This window comes from Acanthochromis polyacanthus, chromosome 3 (assembly GCF_021347895.1).
Source record: "Acanthochromis polyacanthus isolate Apoly-LR-REF ecotype Palm Island chromosome 3, KAUST_Apoly_ChrSc, whole genome shotgun sequence".
In the NCBI taxonomy this organism is placed as follows: domain Eukaryota; kingdom Metazoa; phylum Chordata; class Actinopteri; family Pomacentridae; genus Acanthochromis; species Acanthochromis polyacanthus.
The window spans coordinates 25,498,666-25,514,601 of record NC_067115.1 but is presented as its reverse complement, the minus strand read 5'-3'; the positions used below and the strand labels follow the sequence as shown (position 1 = coordinate 25,514,601).

Below are 15,936 nucleotides of genomic sequence, written 5' to 3'. Positions count from 1 at the left end.
CAGAATGCATATACTGGAAGTGAACCTGGGTAGAGCCAATAGGTGCATACCAGTATTCAGTTTACAGTAAATGCAAAGCAGTTACAACCAGTCATTGTTATAATTGATGATAAAAAAATATGGCTGGTAAAGCAGGTGTGGCCACATGTTGAATTTAGAATTTTCGTTCCTTTTTGAATACAACAGCATACAGAGATGTGCTGCTCTTGTGTCTCTCAACTTTAACACAACAGACAAATTGTGAAAATGAAGTTTATTCAGGCAATACCCCTTCAATTTAACGTATTTTCATTAAAAAATATAAACAAACCAGAATGACTAAAAAAAAAAAAGATTGGTCACACTTTCTAATCTCTCCAGTGCCACATACTAATCTTACTAACTGTGTTACAAATAAGCTTGTGTTTGCAGGTAATGGGAATTCCTAGCATCAGTCTGGTTGGAGTACTTTTTCTCTAGCGAGGTGGAAAGCCCCTGTGTGGCCCACCCCTGCCCCTGAACCCTCCTCTGTCCCCACGGAAATTTGGTCGGTTTCTTTCTCGTCCTCTGTCTCCGCCTCTTCCAGCGTTTGGCCCACCTCGTCCCCCTCTGGGTGCTCCGCCGCCACGGTCTGACTTCAGTTTAGCAGGGGGAGATTTGGGCCGCAGCCTCTCTATTTCCTCAGTGCAGCCAGACAGATGGGAGTTGGGCAATGCAAAATGCGACGCATAGGTCTCTGGGTTAAAGTTGGTATTTGTCAAAGTAGGACCCACTGTCAACCAGCCTACAAAGTAAAGATGATAAAAAGTAAACATGCTATTTTCGTCTAAATTCACCTGTTAAATCTAATTTTACCAAGCAAAGAGCACGTCCGTCTCACCTGGTCTGATGGTTGAGTCTCGCCCAAACAGATGCAGCCTCCTGCGGCCCAAACAGAAATGCTCAATGATGTGGAAGATCTCCACAGGCTTCTCCACATTCCCCATCTCAGGCTCCTCAGTGATGATCAAATCAATGTCCACATTAGCGTGGATGAAATCTCCATCAGTACTCCTACGCACTGTTCCTTTGATTCCCATCAGGCAGTGTTCCTGGAAGAAATGAGTTTTATGTCACTATATATTATATTTTACAATTAATACGAGTGTGGATGAGTCTGTAAACTTTCAGCTGTTCATCTAACATCCACACATTTCTAAGAACACCCCCCCCCCAAAAAAAAAAAAAAAAAAAACAGACTGCAGGAATGCAATATATGAACATAAATTTGACATTTTTGCTTTTGTTTGGTTATATATATGCAATATTTATACTGTACCTTGGTCCTCTGGAATACTGCTTTTGGGTCCAATGCCTTAGTCTTTCCTGGGTTATTCTTGTTTGTCTTGATCCAACAGATATCTTCACACCTCCTAAAGCCCCACTTTCTCAAACACTGAAATGAGTGTAATAAGGGTAAGCACTACAACAGACTGATGCAGTGTCTGGGCTAAACGAGCACTGGATTTAGTGCTGTTAATGCTGTTTGATTAATCTGAGATGATCGCATTATTGAAACATGGACACAGCACATGCATAGTAAGGCCTGGCCAGCAAATCTTAGACAATGTAAATTCAACTACAAAATCTACTGTTTCAAAGAAACCAAACTTCAGAACATCAGGAAGAACCCGTGATCTGCTCTGAGGTTCTAAAACCAGTACTGTCTGTGATTTTATTCAGTTTCACTTCAATCAGGTTTTTGAGTAAACATCACACCGTGGCTTTCATACCAGTTTGGCTGGTTACTTGATCTTTACAGTCATCAAATTGTTGTTCATAGAACAAGCATCAGTTAAGAAGCCATTTTTTTTTTCTTAAAGTTTGTCCACATATAGATTTTTGCTGCTTTCGATAAAGACGCTAGAAAAGATTTAAAAACAATCAGAAAGACAGTCCTTACATTGGATCAAAAATCCTCTAGTATTCTGTTAGCTGTCAAGCATATTCTACTTCCATCTGTAGCTGAAACAAATATAAAAGCTAGAATGCAAAAGCTGATGTCTGCTTGTGAATAAAAACAGGAATATTTAGTTGAATGCGCCTTCCTCTTGTGTTGTAAACGAAAGGACAGACAATAAAGAAAACCTTGTCTGCATTCTTTACGTGAAACACTAAGTTGTTGGAGAAGAAAACATGTAGTACAAACAACATGCTCTGGTACAATACATCGAAATATTCTGTAACACCTACACAAAGAGCTACGCTGTGACTCAGTGTTACGAGAAGCTCAAGAACGTCACAGCAGTAGTAGAAAACTATGTAACTAAGACAATAATGCTCTAACGGCTTGCTTGACATGAAACAGGGTGGTGTCTCACCTTAAGGGGTTTAAGCCTTGAATAGTACAGGTATGAAGAAACATACTTTAGCGGTAGCCGAGAACACTTAAACCTACTTTCCCAACATTCACTGTTGCCTAACTCAGATATCTGACGCACACTGAACCGAGAAGTTTCTGGGTGACTCAAAGGAAAAGGTCTAACAGGATGGGAAACATATTTTCACGCCCTTTGACTGCAAACAAGGAAGAATTAAATCAAAATTTATCAATATGGTTTTTAGTCTGTATGTCTACTTCTATTGAATTAGGGATTGTGTTACCATTCTGCCCAAGTCCAGTCCTTCACCAGAGCCACACCAGAGGAACACAAAGGAACGCAGCGCTGATATCTCCTCAATCTCCAGTCTCATGATCTACAGTAACAAAGAAGACAGAATGAAAAGAGGAGTGAGTGTATATGACGCCACAAGGATCCTCCATGAAGACCGAAAACACTAGTTCCTATTTTCCCCTCAGACCAAGTGCTTTGGTTGTCATGTCAATAAGGACAAAAGAGTTGATTAGACTGTCCCAGAGAGGTTTAACATCTACATGGTCATTCTTGTTGTGTGTGTGTGTTTACGTGCACGTTGCAAGCCCTCTTCACCGCTCACCAAACTATGCTCTTTTTCTGTAATTCTTTTGTTTTTGAGTTGCATGAACATTTAACATTTTGACACTGATGCATCACTGACACAGACTTCCACATCTCAATTAATTTCTTACAATAATTCATTTCTGTGTAGTGTTGAGTTCGCTGTGACGCCCCATCCCCCTTTGCTACAGCCTGCAAGGGCACTCATAATGTCCAGAATTTATTCCCATACTTGTCCAAACTGCTGAATGCAAACCAGCTGAAGACAAACACATACATCATCCCAGGTCCAGAAACGTTCCGTGTGGCTGATGCCTGATTCTCTGTAGTATTCTTCTAAGGGAGGCTCCAGCAGAATCACATCAAATTTGCATTTCAAATCTTGAAGGTCAAAGTGCTCTGGGTCAGCCTGGAGATACCTAAACACGCACATGACGAAGCTTTACAAAAGTGTTGGTGCCAACTTCAAATGACTGCTGTGGTCAAATAATGCATAATTACACTGACAATCCGGGAAATGTTAACATTTACGTAGTCATTTAGCATACATGGGAGGGATGTTGGTGGTGGAGATGAGTTCATCCTTCAGTCTGATCAGCTCTCGAAGTTTAGGATATTCTTCAAATCGGTCAGCCAAGCCTTAAACCGAGAAGACAGAAGTCAAATCCACCATAAGCACACGCAGGTACATCAGCACTCGTGCAGACAAGCATACACTCACCAACATCTCTGATGAAGTTTTGAGGCCTATGCCCCGTGTCCACAAAGTGCTGACAGTAGTCATTGTGAGGGTTCAAACTCTGGGTACCCTGTAAATGAATGAAATAAGCGAGACAATAAGAGGGACAGAGTAGAAAGAGTAACTAGAAAATATGTATCTGCATAAAAATGACACCAAGCAAACGAAATGCTGTATGCTTATTTGTGTTGTATAAACGAAGTTGATGTATCGAACTGGAAAACATGGCAAAAAAAGAAACTTTTTTTTTAAAAATTACACAAAGGAAAAAGTCATTTGTCACGAAGATGACATCGACAGCTGACATGACTCAAGATTCCCAAAGCAGATTTTTGTTTATCACAGTGGGAATCATCCCTGATTTGATCTCTGACTGAAGCAATGCATTCTCAACATCCTATTACTAAAAGCAGATCATGTGACATGGAATGTTGAGGTGGGAATCTTTGATAGTCTTATGATATAATTCAATTCTGTTTTATGATTCTGAGTCAAAATGATCCACTAAACAACCAAAGGGACACCTTCCATTTGGGCTATGTGCTCTGCCGTATTGTTATTATTTAACCTCATATCTGCAGCAGCAGTTAAATATATTGTTACACAATCAGCATACATTGGCAGGCCATTAGAGACGAAACATATTTTCGAGAGTTCTTTCACCCTACTGAGCAATATTCAATAGATAATGAATCCTCATGTTGCTGAAGCTGGATATTGAGACCTACGTAAATCTAAAACCATCTCAAAAATATGACTTCTGTGCAAATGAACTACAAGTATGTGAACACTGCACATCATGCTGATGCTGCATTGTGTCCGTATGGCTGAGAACATGTACAAAAAACAATTCCTGGTATTTCTGGATTTATTCAGACTTGGAAATGACAAGAACTTTGATTCTTATATGAATTACTCTTTTCACCCAGCCCTACTGCTACCACATGCTTGTGGCTGAAGTCTTCTCTCCAGCGGTTCATGCATGATTAGTGAAACTAAATACTGTGTAACATTATAGGCTGATGCCAAGCGAATCCCGTCAACATTCTATTAACTACACTTTTGCTTTCAAAGGTGTCGAGTCAACCTGCCAAACAAAACCTGTCCATCCAGTTTCACATCATCAGTTAAAATAAGCTTTGTTTATCTTATGGCTGACTGGTCTCAGTTATAATAGGCTGCTTATCACTTGAAATCTGACAGTGACAAAACAAAATATTTGTCTGACTGCTTGGGCTGTTTTTAGTCTACTAAGTCAGCCAAAAGTCACATGTTTTTCCATTGCACTGCATCATCTGGCCGCCAAGTACATTTGGCGTATTTTGTAAATGCGGGGAAATGTATATATTTCACGATAATTTGTATCTTCAAAGTCCCCCAAAATTCAGTTATTCGAATTTAATAAAGGAATTTGCTCATTGGAATTGCTGTGGGTAATATGGGTAATAGCGACAGCATAATCAGGAAGTGCATGCAGCTATTTATACTATTCACCTCTGATATGACCATGTATGATTGTCATGCTTATCTTCCTGCTATTGTAGACTGTTGACAAAGATAACAACTGGTATTACAATAAATAAATAAATAAATACAACCCTCTTGTCCAGTATTATCCACTTTAAGGTTTGCCTTCAGGTTCTATATTTAGGAAGCCAAATTGACTCAGTGAAGCAATAGAAACACATCACATCTGCTTTTTAACTAGTGTGACATTTCAAAACAAAGAAAAACACTCAGAGAGCACAGTACTCCACCAAGGCTGTTTATTTCCCCATATACCATTGTCAGAAATTCAGCATTTTTATTTACAAATGCAGCATTTGTTTATTAGTTATTGATAATCAGAAACCATGGCGACACAGAATGTGGCCATTTAATGTAGATGTACCCACAAACAAATGACCTTGCGCTGAGCATAGGCTTTTGTTATACATGTGTACGTTATGCACACATAACGGATCACGTGACCTAAATATGTAGAGGGAGGCGGGAATTGATGGGACTCGCAAACACCCCCACAATTTAATCAGTTCTTCCTTGTAGCATTTCCTACGGATAAGTCCTGATCAGTCCACAGCGGTGGATTTGTAGCAGGATCACAATCATGTGATCACGAGCAGGCTGCTGATGTAGTGTTCACTTGTTGTCACGGTTACAGTAACACTGTGCCGCTATCTTGCAATGAGACAGAAATCTTTAACAAATCCGTGGATCCAGACTATAAGCTGCATCACTGCTCAAACCTAATTACTTGGTCTTTGTGTCATTTTGGACCTTCTGTGAAAATTCCATCCAAATCCATTAATACATTTTTGAGTAATGTTGCTAACAGACAGAGAGACAGACAGACAGACAGACAGACAGACAGACCAATGCCGATCGTCACATAACTCCACCACGCTCCTTGCTGCAGTAACAATGCCTCGCAGGCTACAGAAATGTCACTGCTGGCAGAAGCACTGACAGTGAGGTTGTGCGTGTGTGTAAAGAAACATAAACAACAGAGTGTGCCAACCTTAAGGAAAGTACTTGAGTCCTTGTACACCTCCTCATATGGGTTGCTTTCATCTGGCTGCTGCACTTCCACCTCATCCTAACTCACACAAAAGCACAATGAGATTTATACTTCTGGTCATGGTCAGCAGACGAACACAGTGTAACGTACATTAAATCCTAAAGTAATTCATAAAACATGAGTGAAAATACAATCATGATAAAGTTAAACTGGGGGCATTGCCATTACCTCACATAATATTCATGCTAAAGTCACCTATAAGTGAACCTCAAATTTCATATTACAAACAAATACTTAATTTTGCACATCTAAATCAATCTATTTGACACTATGCTCAGATATTTCTTCCAAATAAATCCTCCCTACGCACAAGAGTAAACAGAAACCTGCTGAGAAATGAGAAGCAACTACTTTTTGCTGTGGCTCAATTTACATTTACAAACTGCAACAACATACTGATACTGATAGTTCACAATCCCTGAAATACTAGTCAGACATCTTATACAATTAAATGGTCTAACATTTCCACCTGATTCTTCAGTCCTTTGCATTTTATAGTGTCTCTTAATTGGCCCAGAACAGTATTGTTAAAAATAATTACCAGAAGGGCAGACATGACCCAAACAATGTGCAGGTGTTTAAACTACTCTCTGTCCAATTATTGGAACTAATAATAAAGAACAATACATAACTCTACTCTTAAGACTACTTCAGGGGCAGTTAATTAACAGGTTTCCCTATCCAGACCAGACTACTGTTCATTACCATTCCCTGAGGTTGTGGAAGCACCTCCTTAGAAAGCTGCAGGTTGTTCAGCGAGTGTCGTCTTTTAAAATGTCCCCAATAAATAATTCACAAATTTCCCCTTATTGTGTGTTCTCTTTGCTACAAATCAATTTGTAACATTTGTCAAAATTCAGGTAGATTTTTTAAATGACCATTTTTAACAGGAGGTGGAGCCTTTTAAAAAAAAAAAAAACCTGTTTACATTCATAATTCTCACTCATATGTGATTACACTCACCTTTTGTTCTTCCACATCCTCCTCAGTGTCCTCTCCCTCTGTCTGTGCTTTCCTTTTGGACGGTTGGGTCGAGCTATCATACGAAGCTCTAAAGTGCAAAAGAGAAAAAAATCTTAAACCTTTTTTTTTTTTTCTACATTCTCTGTCTCACTAAAGCCCAAAATAAGCTACTGGCACTGACAATGAGGAGATGAAACTATCCAGCAAAAAGACAAATGATTGCAAAAACAGCATCTTCAAGACAAAAGAAGGGGATGTTTAGTAAAATGACAGAAGGTGTCTCCTCAGGTATCGATGACTTTCTGTGTTCTTAATACATTGGTGCATTATAGCAGTGGAAGCAACTTCAATGCACAAGAGTCACTGAGGGGCTGTTTGTCTGATGCGCTTAAAAAGAATTCACTAAGATTTTCAAAGAATAAATTTAATCTTCTATTAAAGAACAAAGATAGTCAATTCATCATAGCATGCATAAAGTCATAAGCAAAATAATCAAAGCAATCAAAGAAAAATAGGACTCAACAAAAAAATAAGACGACCCAGTTCACCCCTCCTCTCAAACAATGAAAAAAGTCAAGATAGGTGAACAGGTGACTATATCAGCTTAATTATCCCTGCCCATATTTATGTGACCCAGTATCCCTCTATTCAACATGGTAACAAAATAATATCATAACCAAATAAACACAAACAACAATCAATGTTCCACTTAACCTTACAATAAAACACCAATTTATTCATGGCTTCTACAGTAGTTGTGCTTATATTCACGCACGTTTTTCATATCAAGTTTCCTACTTGTCCCTACACCTCGCTTTGCCTCTTTCCCTAACCATCTACCCCTGCTGCTTGTTTTAAGGGACTGAATTATATCTTACCTGCATGTTTCTCTTGTCTCCTCTATCTCCTTTTGTTCATCCTTGCTGTTGAGGACAGCTCCAATACTGTCTGCACTTTCAGCTCCCAACTGAGGGAGACAAGAAAGGGTGAGTGTGAAGTCAGGTTTTTTTCAAAGTAAATTAATCACATAATTGGGGGTAAAAAAAAAAAAACTTGCTTAAAGTCATGTCGTGTATCTAAATGCATCTCCATTGCCCCTCTCAGTATTTTGCACTGCTGTTACGTGGCTCCATTATTTGCTATACTTTACTAAGGTCAACTGCAGTGGCTCAAACAGCTCCAACATGTTGATTCACAGCATGATGATTCATTTACAGAGAAACTATTTCCACAGGAACCCACTCGAGGGCGACCAGTGTAAATATTTGATGGAGGTTTGCAAGTTAAGTTTGCACCCACGGCATGTATCTGTGCGAAACGACTATTTATCTCCACAGGTTTTAAATGGGACAACACGAGCAGACTGCTGGAGTTGATTGTTAGCTATATGTTAACAACTAGCATGTAGCTAACTCACTGTTTACTTGCCTGCTGAGCTAACAGCTGCCGCCTCAGTTTTTGTCTCTCTCGGATCTCTTGAAGACGACTGTTCATTTCTTCTCTTGCTAATTGTTAAGCACAAGTTGGTCGCTGACTCATAAAAGTATTTCATGTAAATCTAACAGCTAGCTTGAACCGTAGCCCAGAACCGGCTAATGCAAGTAGCCGCTAAAAATCACAATGGGTGCACTCGTTACGTACACCGGCACACTCGGGCTGCATACTCTCAGTTTATTGCACTGGAATAGCCGCAGTTGATTGAAAAAAAAGTATTAAAGACATTCGTGCTTTTGAATTAACATAACTCTTGGCTGCCCGGTTGTCACCGGTCACTCACGGATGAATGGAAAAAAAAGGACTTAGCTGGAGAACAGGGGTGAGTTTTCGCACTCTAACTCCGCCCATCTGGCAGTATTTTGGCGCACGCCGGAATAAATGGACATATTGCTGGTTGAATGGGCGCAGCGTGATGATGTCATCAGATAGGACGCCTTTGTTTGACGTTTCTGTCATTGGAGATATTTGATACGTCTATGCAAAAGAGCACACGCACACACGCACGCACGCACACACACAGAATATCTGTTTTTCACTGATGAGGCTCCCCAAGGCGTAAAGTTTGCAGAAATGGTAATTTGAAGGCAAGTGCTTAAAATGACGAATCACCTAAATCTTAAACTTACTGTTATTTATGCAGCACATTTCGAAGAACAGCTGTTGCACCACAGTGTTTTCCAGTAGGAAAATAAGACTGACATTATAAATTACCCCAAAGTATTTAAATACCTCGGTTATGACCCAATGGTGTTATTAATGGCGTGAATTAACCTGAGTCGCTTAGATGTTAGGGTTTACAACCGAATAACTACAACTACAAAAACTATATATAAAACACAACTTTGTCTGACTATAATAAATATAAAGGCTAAGACCCTGCAGCATAATTAATTATGGAGATAAAACTGACTGAGTCAAAGCTACAATTATGACCCTACAAAAATATACCTGAAATCTGAACAAATCCAAGGATTAACTGGATTCCATATGAGCAAGCTTTGTTTTCAATTTCACATGCATTATTTTGTGCTTTGCATTTTTTTTTTTGTCTTATACGATTTTTATTTTTATTTTTTGTCTTTGCAATTACAGAGTGGACCCTCCCTTATATCAGGGATAGATCTACATCAGAACCCGGCTTGAGGAGGGTGGCATCTGCCTCAACCAGTTGGGATGATGATAAAGGGGAGAGAGAACATTACAACACAGAGGAACAGAAAACAAAAAGGAGATCCTAAACACTGGACTGATCGGTGAGACAAATAGACTACCACTCCAGAAATACCTGCAAAGCATAGGCCTTGAACACAACTGACTCACATTTGGGACATCCCAGCTGGAATGTATTTGTTTTAAAATGGGGAGACAGTTCTGCAAAGTTCTACTGATGTCTAGGGAATAATGTTTCTATTTAAGTAGTTCCTAAACTGTTCTTCATAAGGAATGGATAACTATAGACATGAATTGTTTGACCATGACATTGTTAGACAGTTGCATCGCTCTTAAAACCAATCCTTTGTAATCATCTAACACTGTAGAACGTTCTAGACAACGTTCCCTCAACCGCATCCCCAAAATATCCTGCAGGCAAATGTGTCCACCTGAGCTGAAAAATCACATTACAGAAACAAATCATTAAAAAACGTGGCCTCGATAGTATCTTGAAAACATTTTGTGAATGTTAGTTTGAGAATGTCTCTCTTTTGTTTTCATGGACTGTGTAATCTGTGGCCCTGAGAACGTCATCCAACTTACAACCTCGTAAATGTCCCTAAAGTGCTCTTTGAACATTCGTAGGTGTGTTATCTCAACAATAAGACAAAATCTCCTCCCTGTGTGTTTGCTTTATATCCTTCCAGAGCAGAGGTGGAAACTCCTAGAAATAGAAGTGCTACCTTCTAAATATAGCCTATGAAGTAAAAATATGATAAGGAATGATTACTTTCACTGTTAGGAGGGTATTTTACTTTAGTAGTCTGCTAATATGGAGCCAGTTATGTAATTAATACTGGGTAATTAGATTAGTACTGTAGGCTATGTTGTACATATAATGCCAAACAAGCTCTTCAATGAAATGTTACGCTAAAATGTAACATGAAGTGAATACAGCCTGCCTTAAATTAAATATTTATGTCAGATTTCTAGTACACATGCAGGCTACACATCCCACTGCTGTTTGATGGCATTTAGAGTCTATAAAATCGCATTTTCAGTCCCATCATATGTGCTATTGGATTTTAATGATTAACGTTCAGTCAACCACATTCCCATAACATCCTGCAGGCAAAATTTTTCACCTGAGCTGACAGAATAGAATAGAATGTCCTTTATTGGTCCCACAAAGGGAAATTTGCAATGTCACCGCAGCACAGTAACAGTAAGAAAACACAACACACACAAGAGGTGAGATATAAATCACATTACAGAAACAAGTCATTACAAACATAGCCTCAATAGTACCTTGGAAACATTTTGTGAATGTTGGTTTAAGAATGTTTCTCTTTTGTTATCATGGACTGTAATCTGTGACCCTGAGAACATCATCCACCTTATTCTACCCTGTAAATGTCCCAAAAGCGCTCTTTGAGCATTAGTAGGGGTGTTATCTCAGCATTAAGACAAAAGCTCCTCCCTGTATGTTAGCTCTATATCCTATTAGATTAGAGGTGGAAGATCCTAGAAATTCAATTGCTACCTTCTAAATATAAAAGTATGATAAGGAATGATTACTTTCACTGTTAGGAGGGTATGTTACTTTGGTAGTCTGTTAATAGGGAGCCAGTTTTATAATCTGTACTGTGTAATTGTATTAGCACTGTAGGGTATAATGCCAAACAAGCTCTTCACTGAAATATTAGGCTCAGAAGTAGCATTAAATGACTACAGCCCGCCTTAGATGAAATATATGTCAGATTTCTAGTACATTTGCAGACTACACATCCCACTACTGTTTGATGACATTTAGAGTGTATAAAACCACATTTTCAGTCCCATCATTTGTCTTATTGGATTTTCCTTGGAGGGCTGTCTGCCCCTGAGCCCACGCAGAAAGCAGCCTCATCGATCCGCGTCGTTTTTCTCTCCCCTCACTCTGGTCCCACGGCCACGGGGTGATGAGGCTGCCTGGATGACCGGGAACCGTCAGCCGGTGATCCTCCAGTGTTCGGGACCGCCACACACGACCTAACATGAATTTTCTCGCTCTGACAGCCGCGCTTTGGGCTGCGATGAGCGGCGGCGGCGACTCCAGCAGCGTCCCCTCATTCATCCTGCCGTTCACCGACTGCGTCCGGAGCCGCGGGAAAGACGGCTTCTACCGGGGAGCGATAGACGTCACCGAGTCCGGCAGCCGGTGCATGAACTGGACCGAAGTGGCCGGCTTCACGGAGCGTTACCCGGGGAAAGGCATAGGGGAGCACAACCACTGCCGCAACCCGGACGGCAGGATCCGACCCTGGTGTTTTTTCAGGAGCGTGAGAGGCAGAGTAGACTGGGGCTACTGCGACTGTAAACAAGGTAAACACGCAGGCCTGTCAGCCAGCTGATAGACTGTATTTTATTACCGAGCCACAATCTAAAACCTGCAGGGTATGACTCAAATCATATGAAGCTAAACCTTCTTTCAAAGTCAACGCACGTTGAAATTTAGACTGTAAATCCCTGCACATGCAATATTCATTTTTATTTAGGCTGATGAAAGGAAGTTGTTTATGTTTTTTTTTTTTTTTTTTTTTTGCACTGGTGTCAAACTGTTAACAGCTGTCTATCTGCACTTGTGTTCAACTCAGTGCCTCCATCCTGAAGTAATTAGAAGGGACACACCTTCAGTCTCCCAGGTGTGACTAGTGCATGTGATGGCAAGTAGGAATCCTTCAGGCTGAAATGAGTGCACAAGTATCTGATGGAAGGGTATGCAAGAGTGTAGTAGTGTTATACATACGCTAAGTAAAATAAATAAATGAAAAAAATCCACACAAGGTACAAATTTTGCATGAAAGTGGAGAGAGAGCGGTGAAAGGAAGAGAGTGTCATTTCCATTTGGCACAAGAAGGGCAGCCTGTGGTATTTTTAGTCTTAGTGTGTGTGTGTGTGTTTGCAGCACAGATGAATAATCTCCCAGTGAGTGAGCTGATATGGATTAATCCAGTTATTCAAGGTGTTTGACCGGTCACATGTTTCTGTGGGTGAGGTGTGGAGCCTGTGTGCTGTGTGCGTTGGTCAAATGAAAAGACATTAACAGACTGGCTGTTCTCTCAAATGCAAGTTCAGATATGCAGATAGCAACACGAGACAGACATCCACCTGTGAGTATTTATGGGTACGTGTGTGTCAGCGTGGAAATGCACCCAGACATTCTCTGTTGGCCAACGTAAGCCTAAATATACACAAAGCAATCAGGTAACTTCAGCAAAAAAATAACTTATGTTTACACTAAGTTCATGCCACTGTGTCTTTTATATAAGAATGTATGTTCTTACCCAGGTTTAACTTGAAAATTCTTATCGGTATGGGGCTGAGAGTGAATCAGTCATAGAATGTACACTAGCGTTCAACAGTTTTCCATACAAACACACTTTTTATTCATGTGCTAACAATTTCACAAGGGGTTTCTAATTACCAATTAGCCTTTCAACACCATTAGCTAACACAATGTAGCATTAGAACACAGGAGTGATGGTTGCTGGAAATCTTCCTCTGTACCCCTATGGAGATATTCCATAATGCTACATGTAAAATGTCGTGGCTGTCAAAAAAAGGAGTGAAATATGTTTTTCCCTGTGCTGGTTGTGTGTTTTTTTTTGTTCTTTTTGTAGAATTATTGAGATGTAGCAAAACACACGTGTAAAACCATGCTTCTCTGTTTTAATCTACTGTCTTTTGTCCATCCTGCTGCCTTTGCTGTATTTTTCCTACTTGTTTTAATTTTATCAAGCACATCTGTTTCACGTTGTCTTTTGAACTGTATTGTTTTACTGCTCTCCAACCCTCTCGCTATCCCAGGCTCGGTGCGTTTGCAAGGAGGCCGCTCCAAGCTTGACGGCAGGGTGGAAGTGTACCTGGGAGGAGTGTGGGGGTCTGTGTGCAGCGACGAATGGGGGGATGAAGATGCTGCAGTGGTTTGCCGGCAGCTGGGCAAAGGGTGAGAGAGCACACATGCCCTCAAATTTATATATGTATATATTTTATTTAACCTTTATTTAATCAGATAAAACTCTCTGAGATCAGGATCTCTTTCACAAGGGTGACTTGGCCAAGAGGTCAGCAGCACACGTCATAAAACAATTACAAGGAGGTGACATTATAAGTTAAAACATGCAATTTTAAGGATGCATAAGTGTTCATCAATAAATTGTGCGGGAACTGTAACATAGACAATAAACAGCAATTTCAAATTTAAAAACACAAGCTCTGTTCAATGTTCTCACACTGTCTATCCATCAGGATAGAATGGAAGGCTATAAGTGGAATAAATTCAGACAATTTCAGTTCAGGCTGTAAAGTATTCCATGCGGAGGGGGCAGCAAAACTGAAAGCTCTTTTTTTCAAATTCAGTCCTTGCACAAGGAACAGAAGAGACAAGAGTAGTGCAGGAAAGTAAGCCATAGCAGCTGTCTGTTCTTTGTAATAAAGTGCACAAATAGGGAAGAATTAAGTCTAAAACTCTTGTAAACTAGAGTTAGCCAATGTGTGTATCTGTGTGCACTCAAGGAAAGCAAGTCCGATTTAAAATACAATTCACAATGTTGAGAGGTGACTAGAGTCAGTAACATATCTCAGTGCTGAGTGAAAAACAGTGTCTGGACTGGAGACATTTGGAGGAGGCGCTTGAAGAAAACATGTCTCCACAATCAGTTATTGACAAGAAGGTCACTGTCATTAATTTCTTTCTGACCCTGAGAGAGAAGCAGGTTTTATTTCTGATAAAGAACGTTGCACTAGTCCTCTCACAGACATATTCAGAAGCAGGTGCAAGTGCATTCACCATCTGTCATATTGAGTCACTACCTCAAGCAGCTTTTGGAGGTCTGACAAATGCTCGGGTGCGATGGAAAATTGGTGCGAGTGTCATGGAAGTTCACAATGTGTACACATGCAGGCATTCTTCCTTTTATCTACATAGTATTCACTTTTCTTGCGTGACTCTTGCATTCCAACCCTCCATTCCCCGGAGGTACTTAAATACCTTTACTGCTCAGCTATTGACGTTGTTACCAGCTCACTCCTCTCAGTGTGCGCCTGCCTGCGTTATTCATGCAAGGCTTGTGACTGTGTCTTGTGGTGTGGACTATTGGATGCTGACATGCTAGATGAGCTCTCAAGGGAGCCTGTGGGCAGATTGTACACATCAACAGTGTTCGTAGGACGGGATGTAGTCACTTGAGTTGTGCTTTCCCTGGAGAACAGGGACATTTTGTGCACTTGCTGCACAAGCTGTCACTAATCCCAGTGCTGGCACACATGCTGACATGAACGCACGCCTGTGTGCATTCATGTCAGCATGTGCATATTCACACAGGAGTCAATGAAAGTCCAGAGCGGAAAGGAAAGAGGGCAAATGTTAGCTGTATGTCAGCTGGAATCGCTGGTGATGAATTTCACACGGCCAGTTATTGAAAGCTGTTGAGTATAAAGCTGCTGACTGCATTGGCCCTGAAAGTGCAGATGGAGGTTACTGCTCCGAGGTTAAAACAGCTGCTTTACTCTTTCCTATAGTGGCCTACCTTTGCCTGTCTACAGGATCTATGAAAAAATGATTACCAAGCAACTGTAATTAGACCTCTGATTAGGTTTGATGTCAGTTGTAGGTTAAAAAAGCATTTCAGATTAGTGTAAGTGACTTGTCTGCTTATTGATCCCTTTGCAGGATCTCAGGGCGTGCTCGTGCAGTTCCCCTGTTTAATCCAAGCATGGCCAGGCTTCACTGGATGGCGGTTCACTGCCAGGGAGATGAGCAAGACCTGCTCCAGTGTCCCAAGACTACCTGGAATGGAGGAGAGTGTTCTTTGGCTGCAGCTGTCACCTGCACCCAGCAGAAAGGTAGGCTGCCTACTGGGGAATTAGAGGCCTGTGATGGATGGATAGAGGATTTCATTATTGTAATAAGATCAGATCACAAACAAACCCTCCATAGCTCTACAGCTCAGTATGGTTATTTCATCTCAACTCTTCAGTGGCCTTCTGCATGACCCTCTCTGATTTGCTTGAAAGGTTTTTCTCAACAC

General features: G+C 40.6%; 2 protein-coding genes across 3 annotated transcripts in view; one reads left to right on the top strand and one right to left on the bottom strand.

Moving 5' to 3' along the window:
* Nucleotides 1-238: 238 nt before the first annotated feature.
* mettl14 (methyltransferase 14, N6-adenosine-methyltransferase subun) lies at nucleotides 239-9,000 on the bottom strand. Its single transcript, XM_022216051.2, has 11 exons — nucleotides 8,645-9,000; nucleotides 8,095-8,183; nucleotides 7,217-7,304; nucleotides 6,194-6,271; nucleotides 3,658-3,745; nucleotides 3,485-3,575; nucleotides 3,214-3,355; nucleotides 2,623-2,715; nucleotides 1,298-1,414; nucleotides 860-1,070; nucleotides 239-763 (listed from the first exon to the last, which is right to left on the bottom strand). Exons 1-11 carry the CDS (start codon nucleotides 8,708-8,710, stop codon nucleotides 456-458), a joined length of 1,371 nt encoding a protein of 456 aa, XP_022071743.1. The 5' UTR covers nucleotides 8,711-9,000; the 3' UTR covers nucleotides 239-455.
* prss12 (serine protease 12) overlaps nucleotides 8,939-15,936 on the top strand; it is a 28,439-nt gene continuing 21,441 nt past the window's right edge. Inside the window, exons 1-5 of one of the 2 annotated variants that reach the window (XM_051945325.1) lie at nucleotides 8,939-9,032; nucleotides 9,806-9,966; nucleotides 11,924-12,229; nucleotides 13,715-13,853; nucleotides 15,579-15,751. In XM_051945325.1, the coding sequence (XP_051801285.1) occupies nucleotides 11,941-12,229; nucleotides 13,715-13,853; nucleotides 15,579-15,751 (601 nt within the window). In that variant the 5' untranslated portion in view covers nucleotides 8,939-9,032; nucleotides 9,806-9,966; nucleotides 11,924-11,940. Of the gene's footprint in view, nucleotides 9,033-9,805; nucleotides 9,967-11,668; nucleotides 12,230-13,714; nucleotides 13,854-15,578; nucleotides 15,752-15,936 lie in introns of those variants that run through there. The other variant, XM_022216039.2, reaches the window with a different exon arrangement.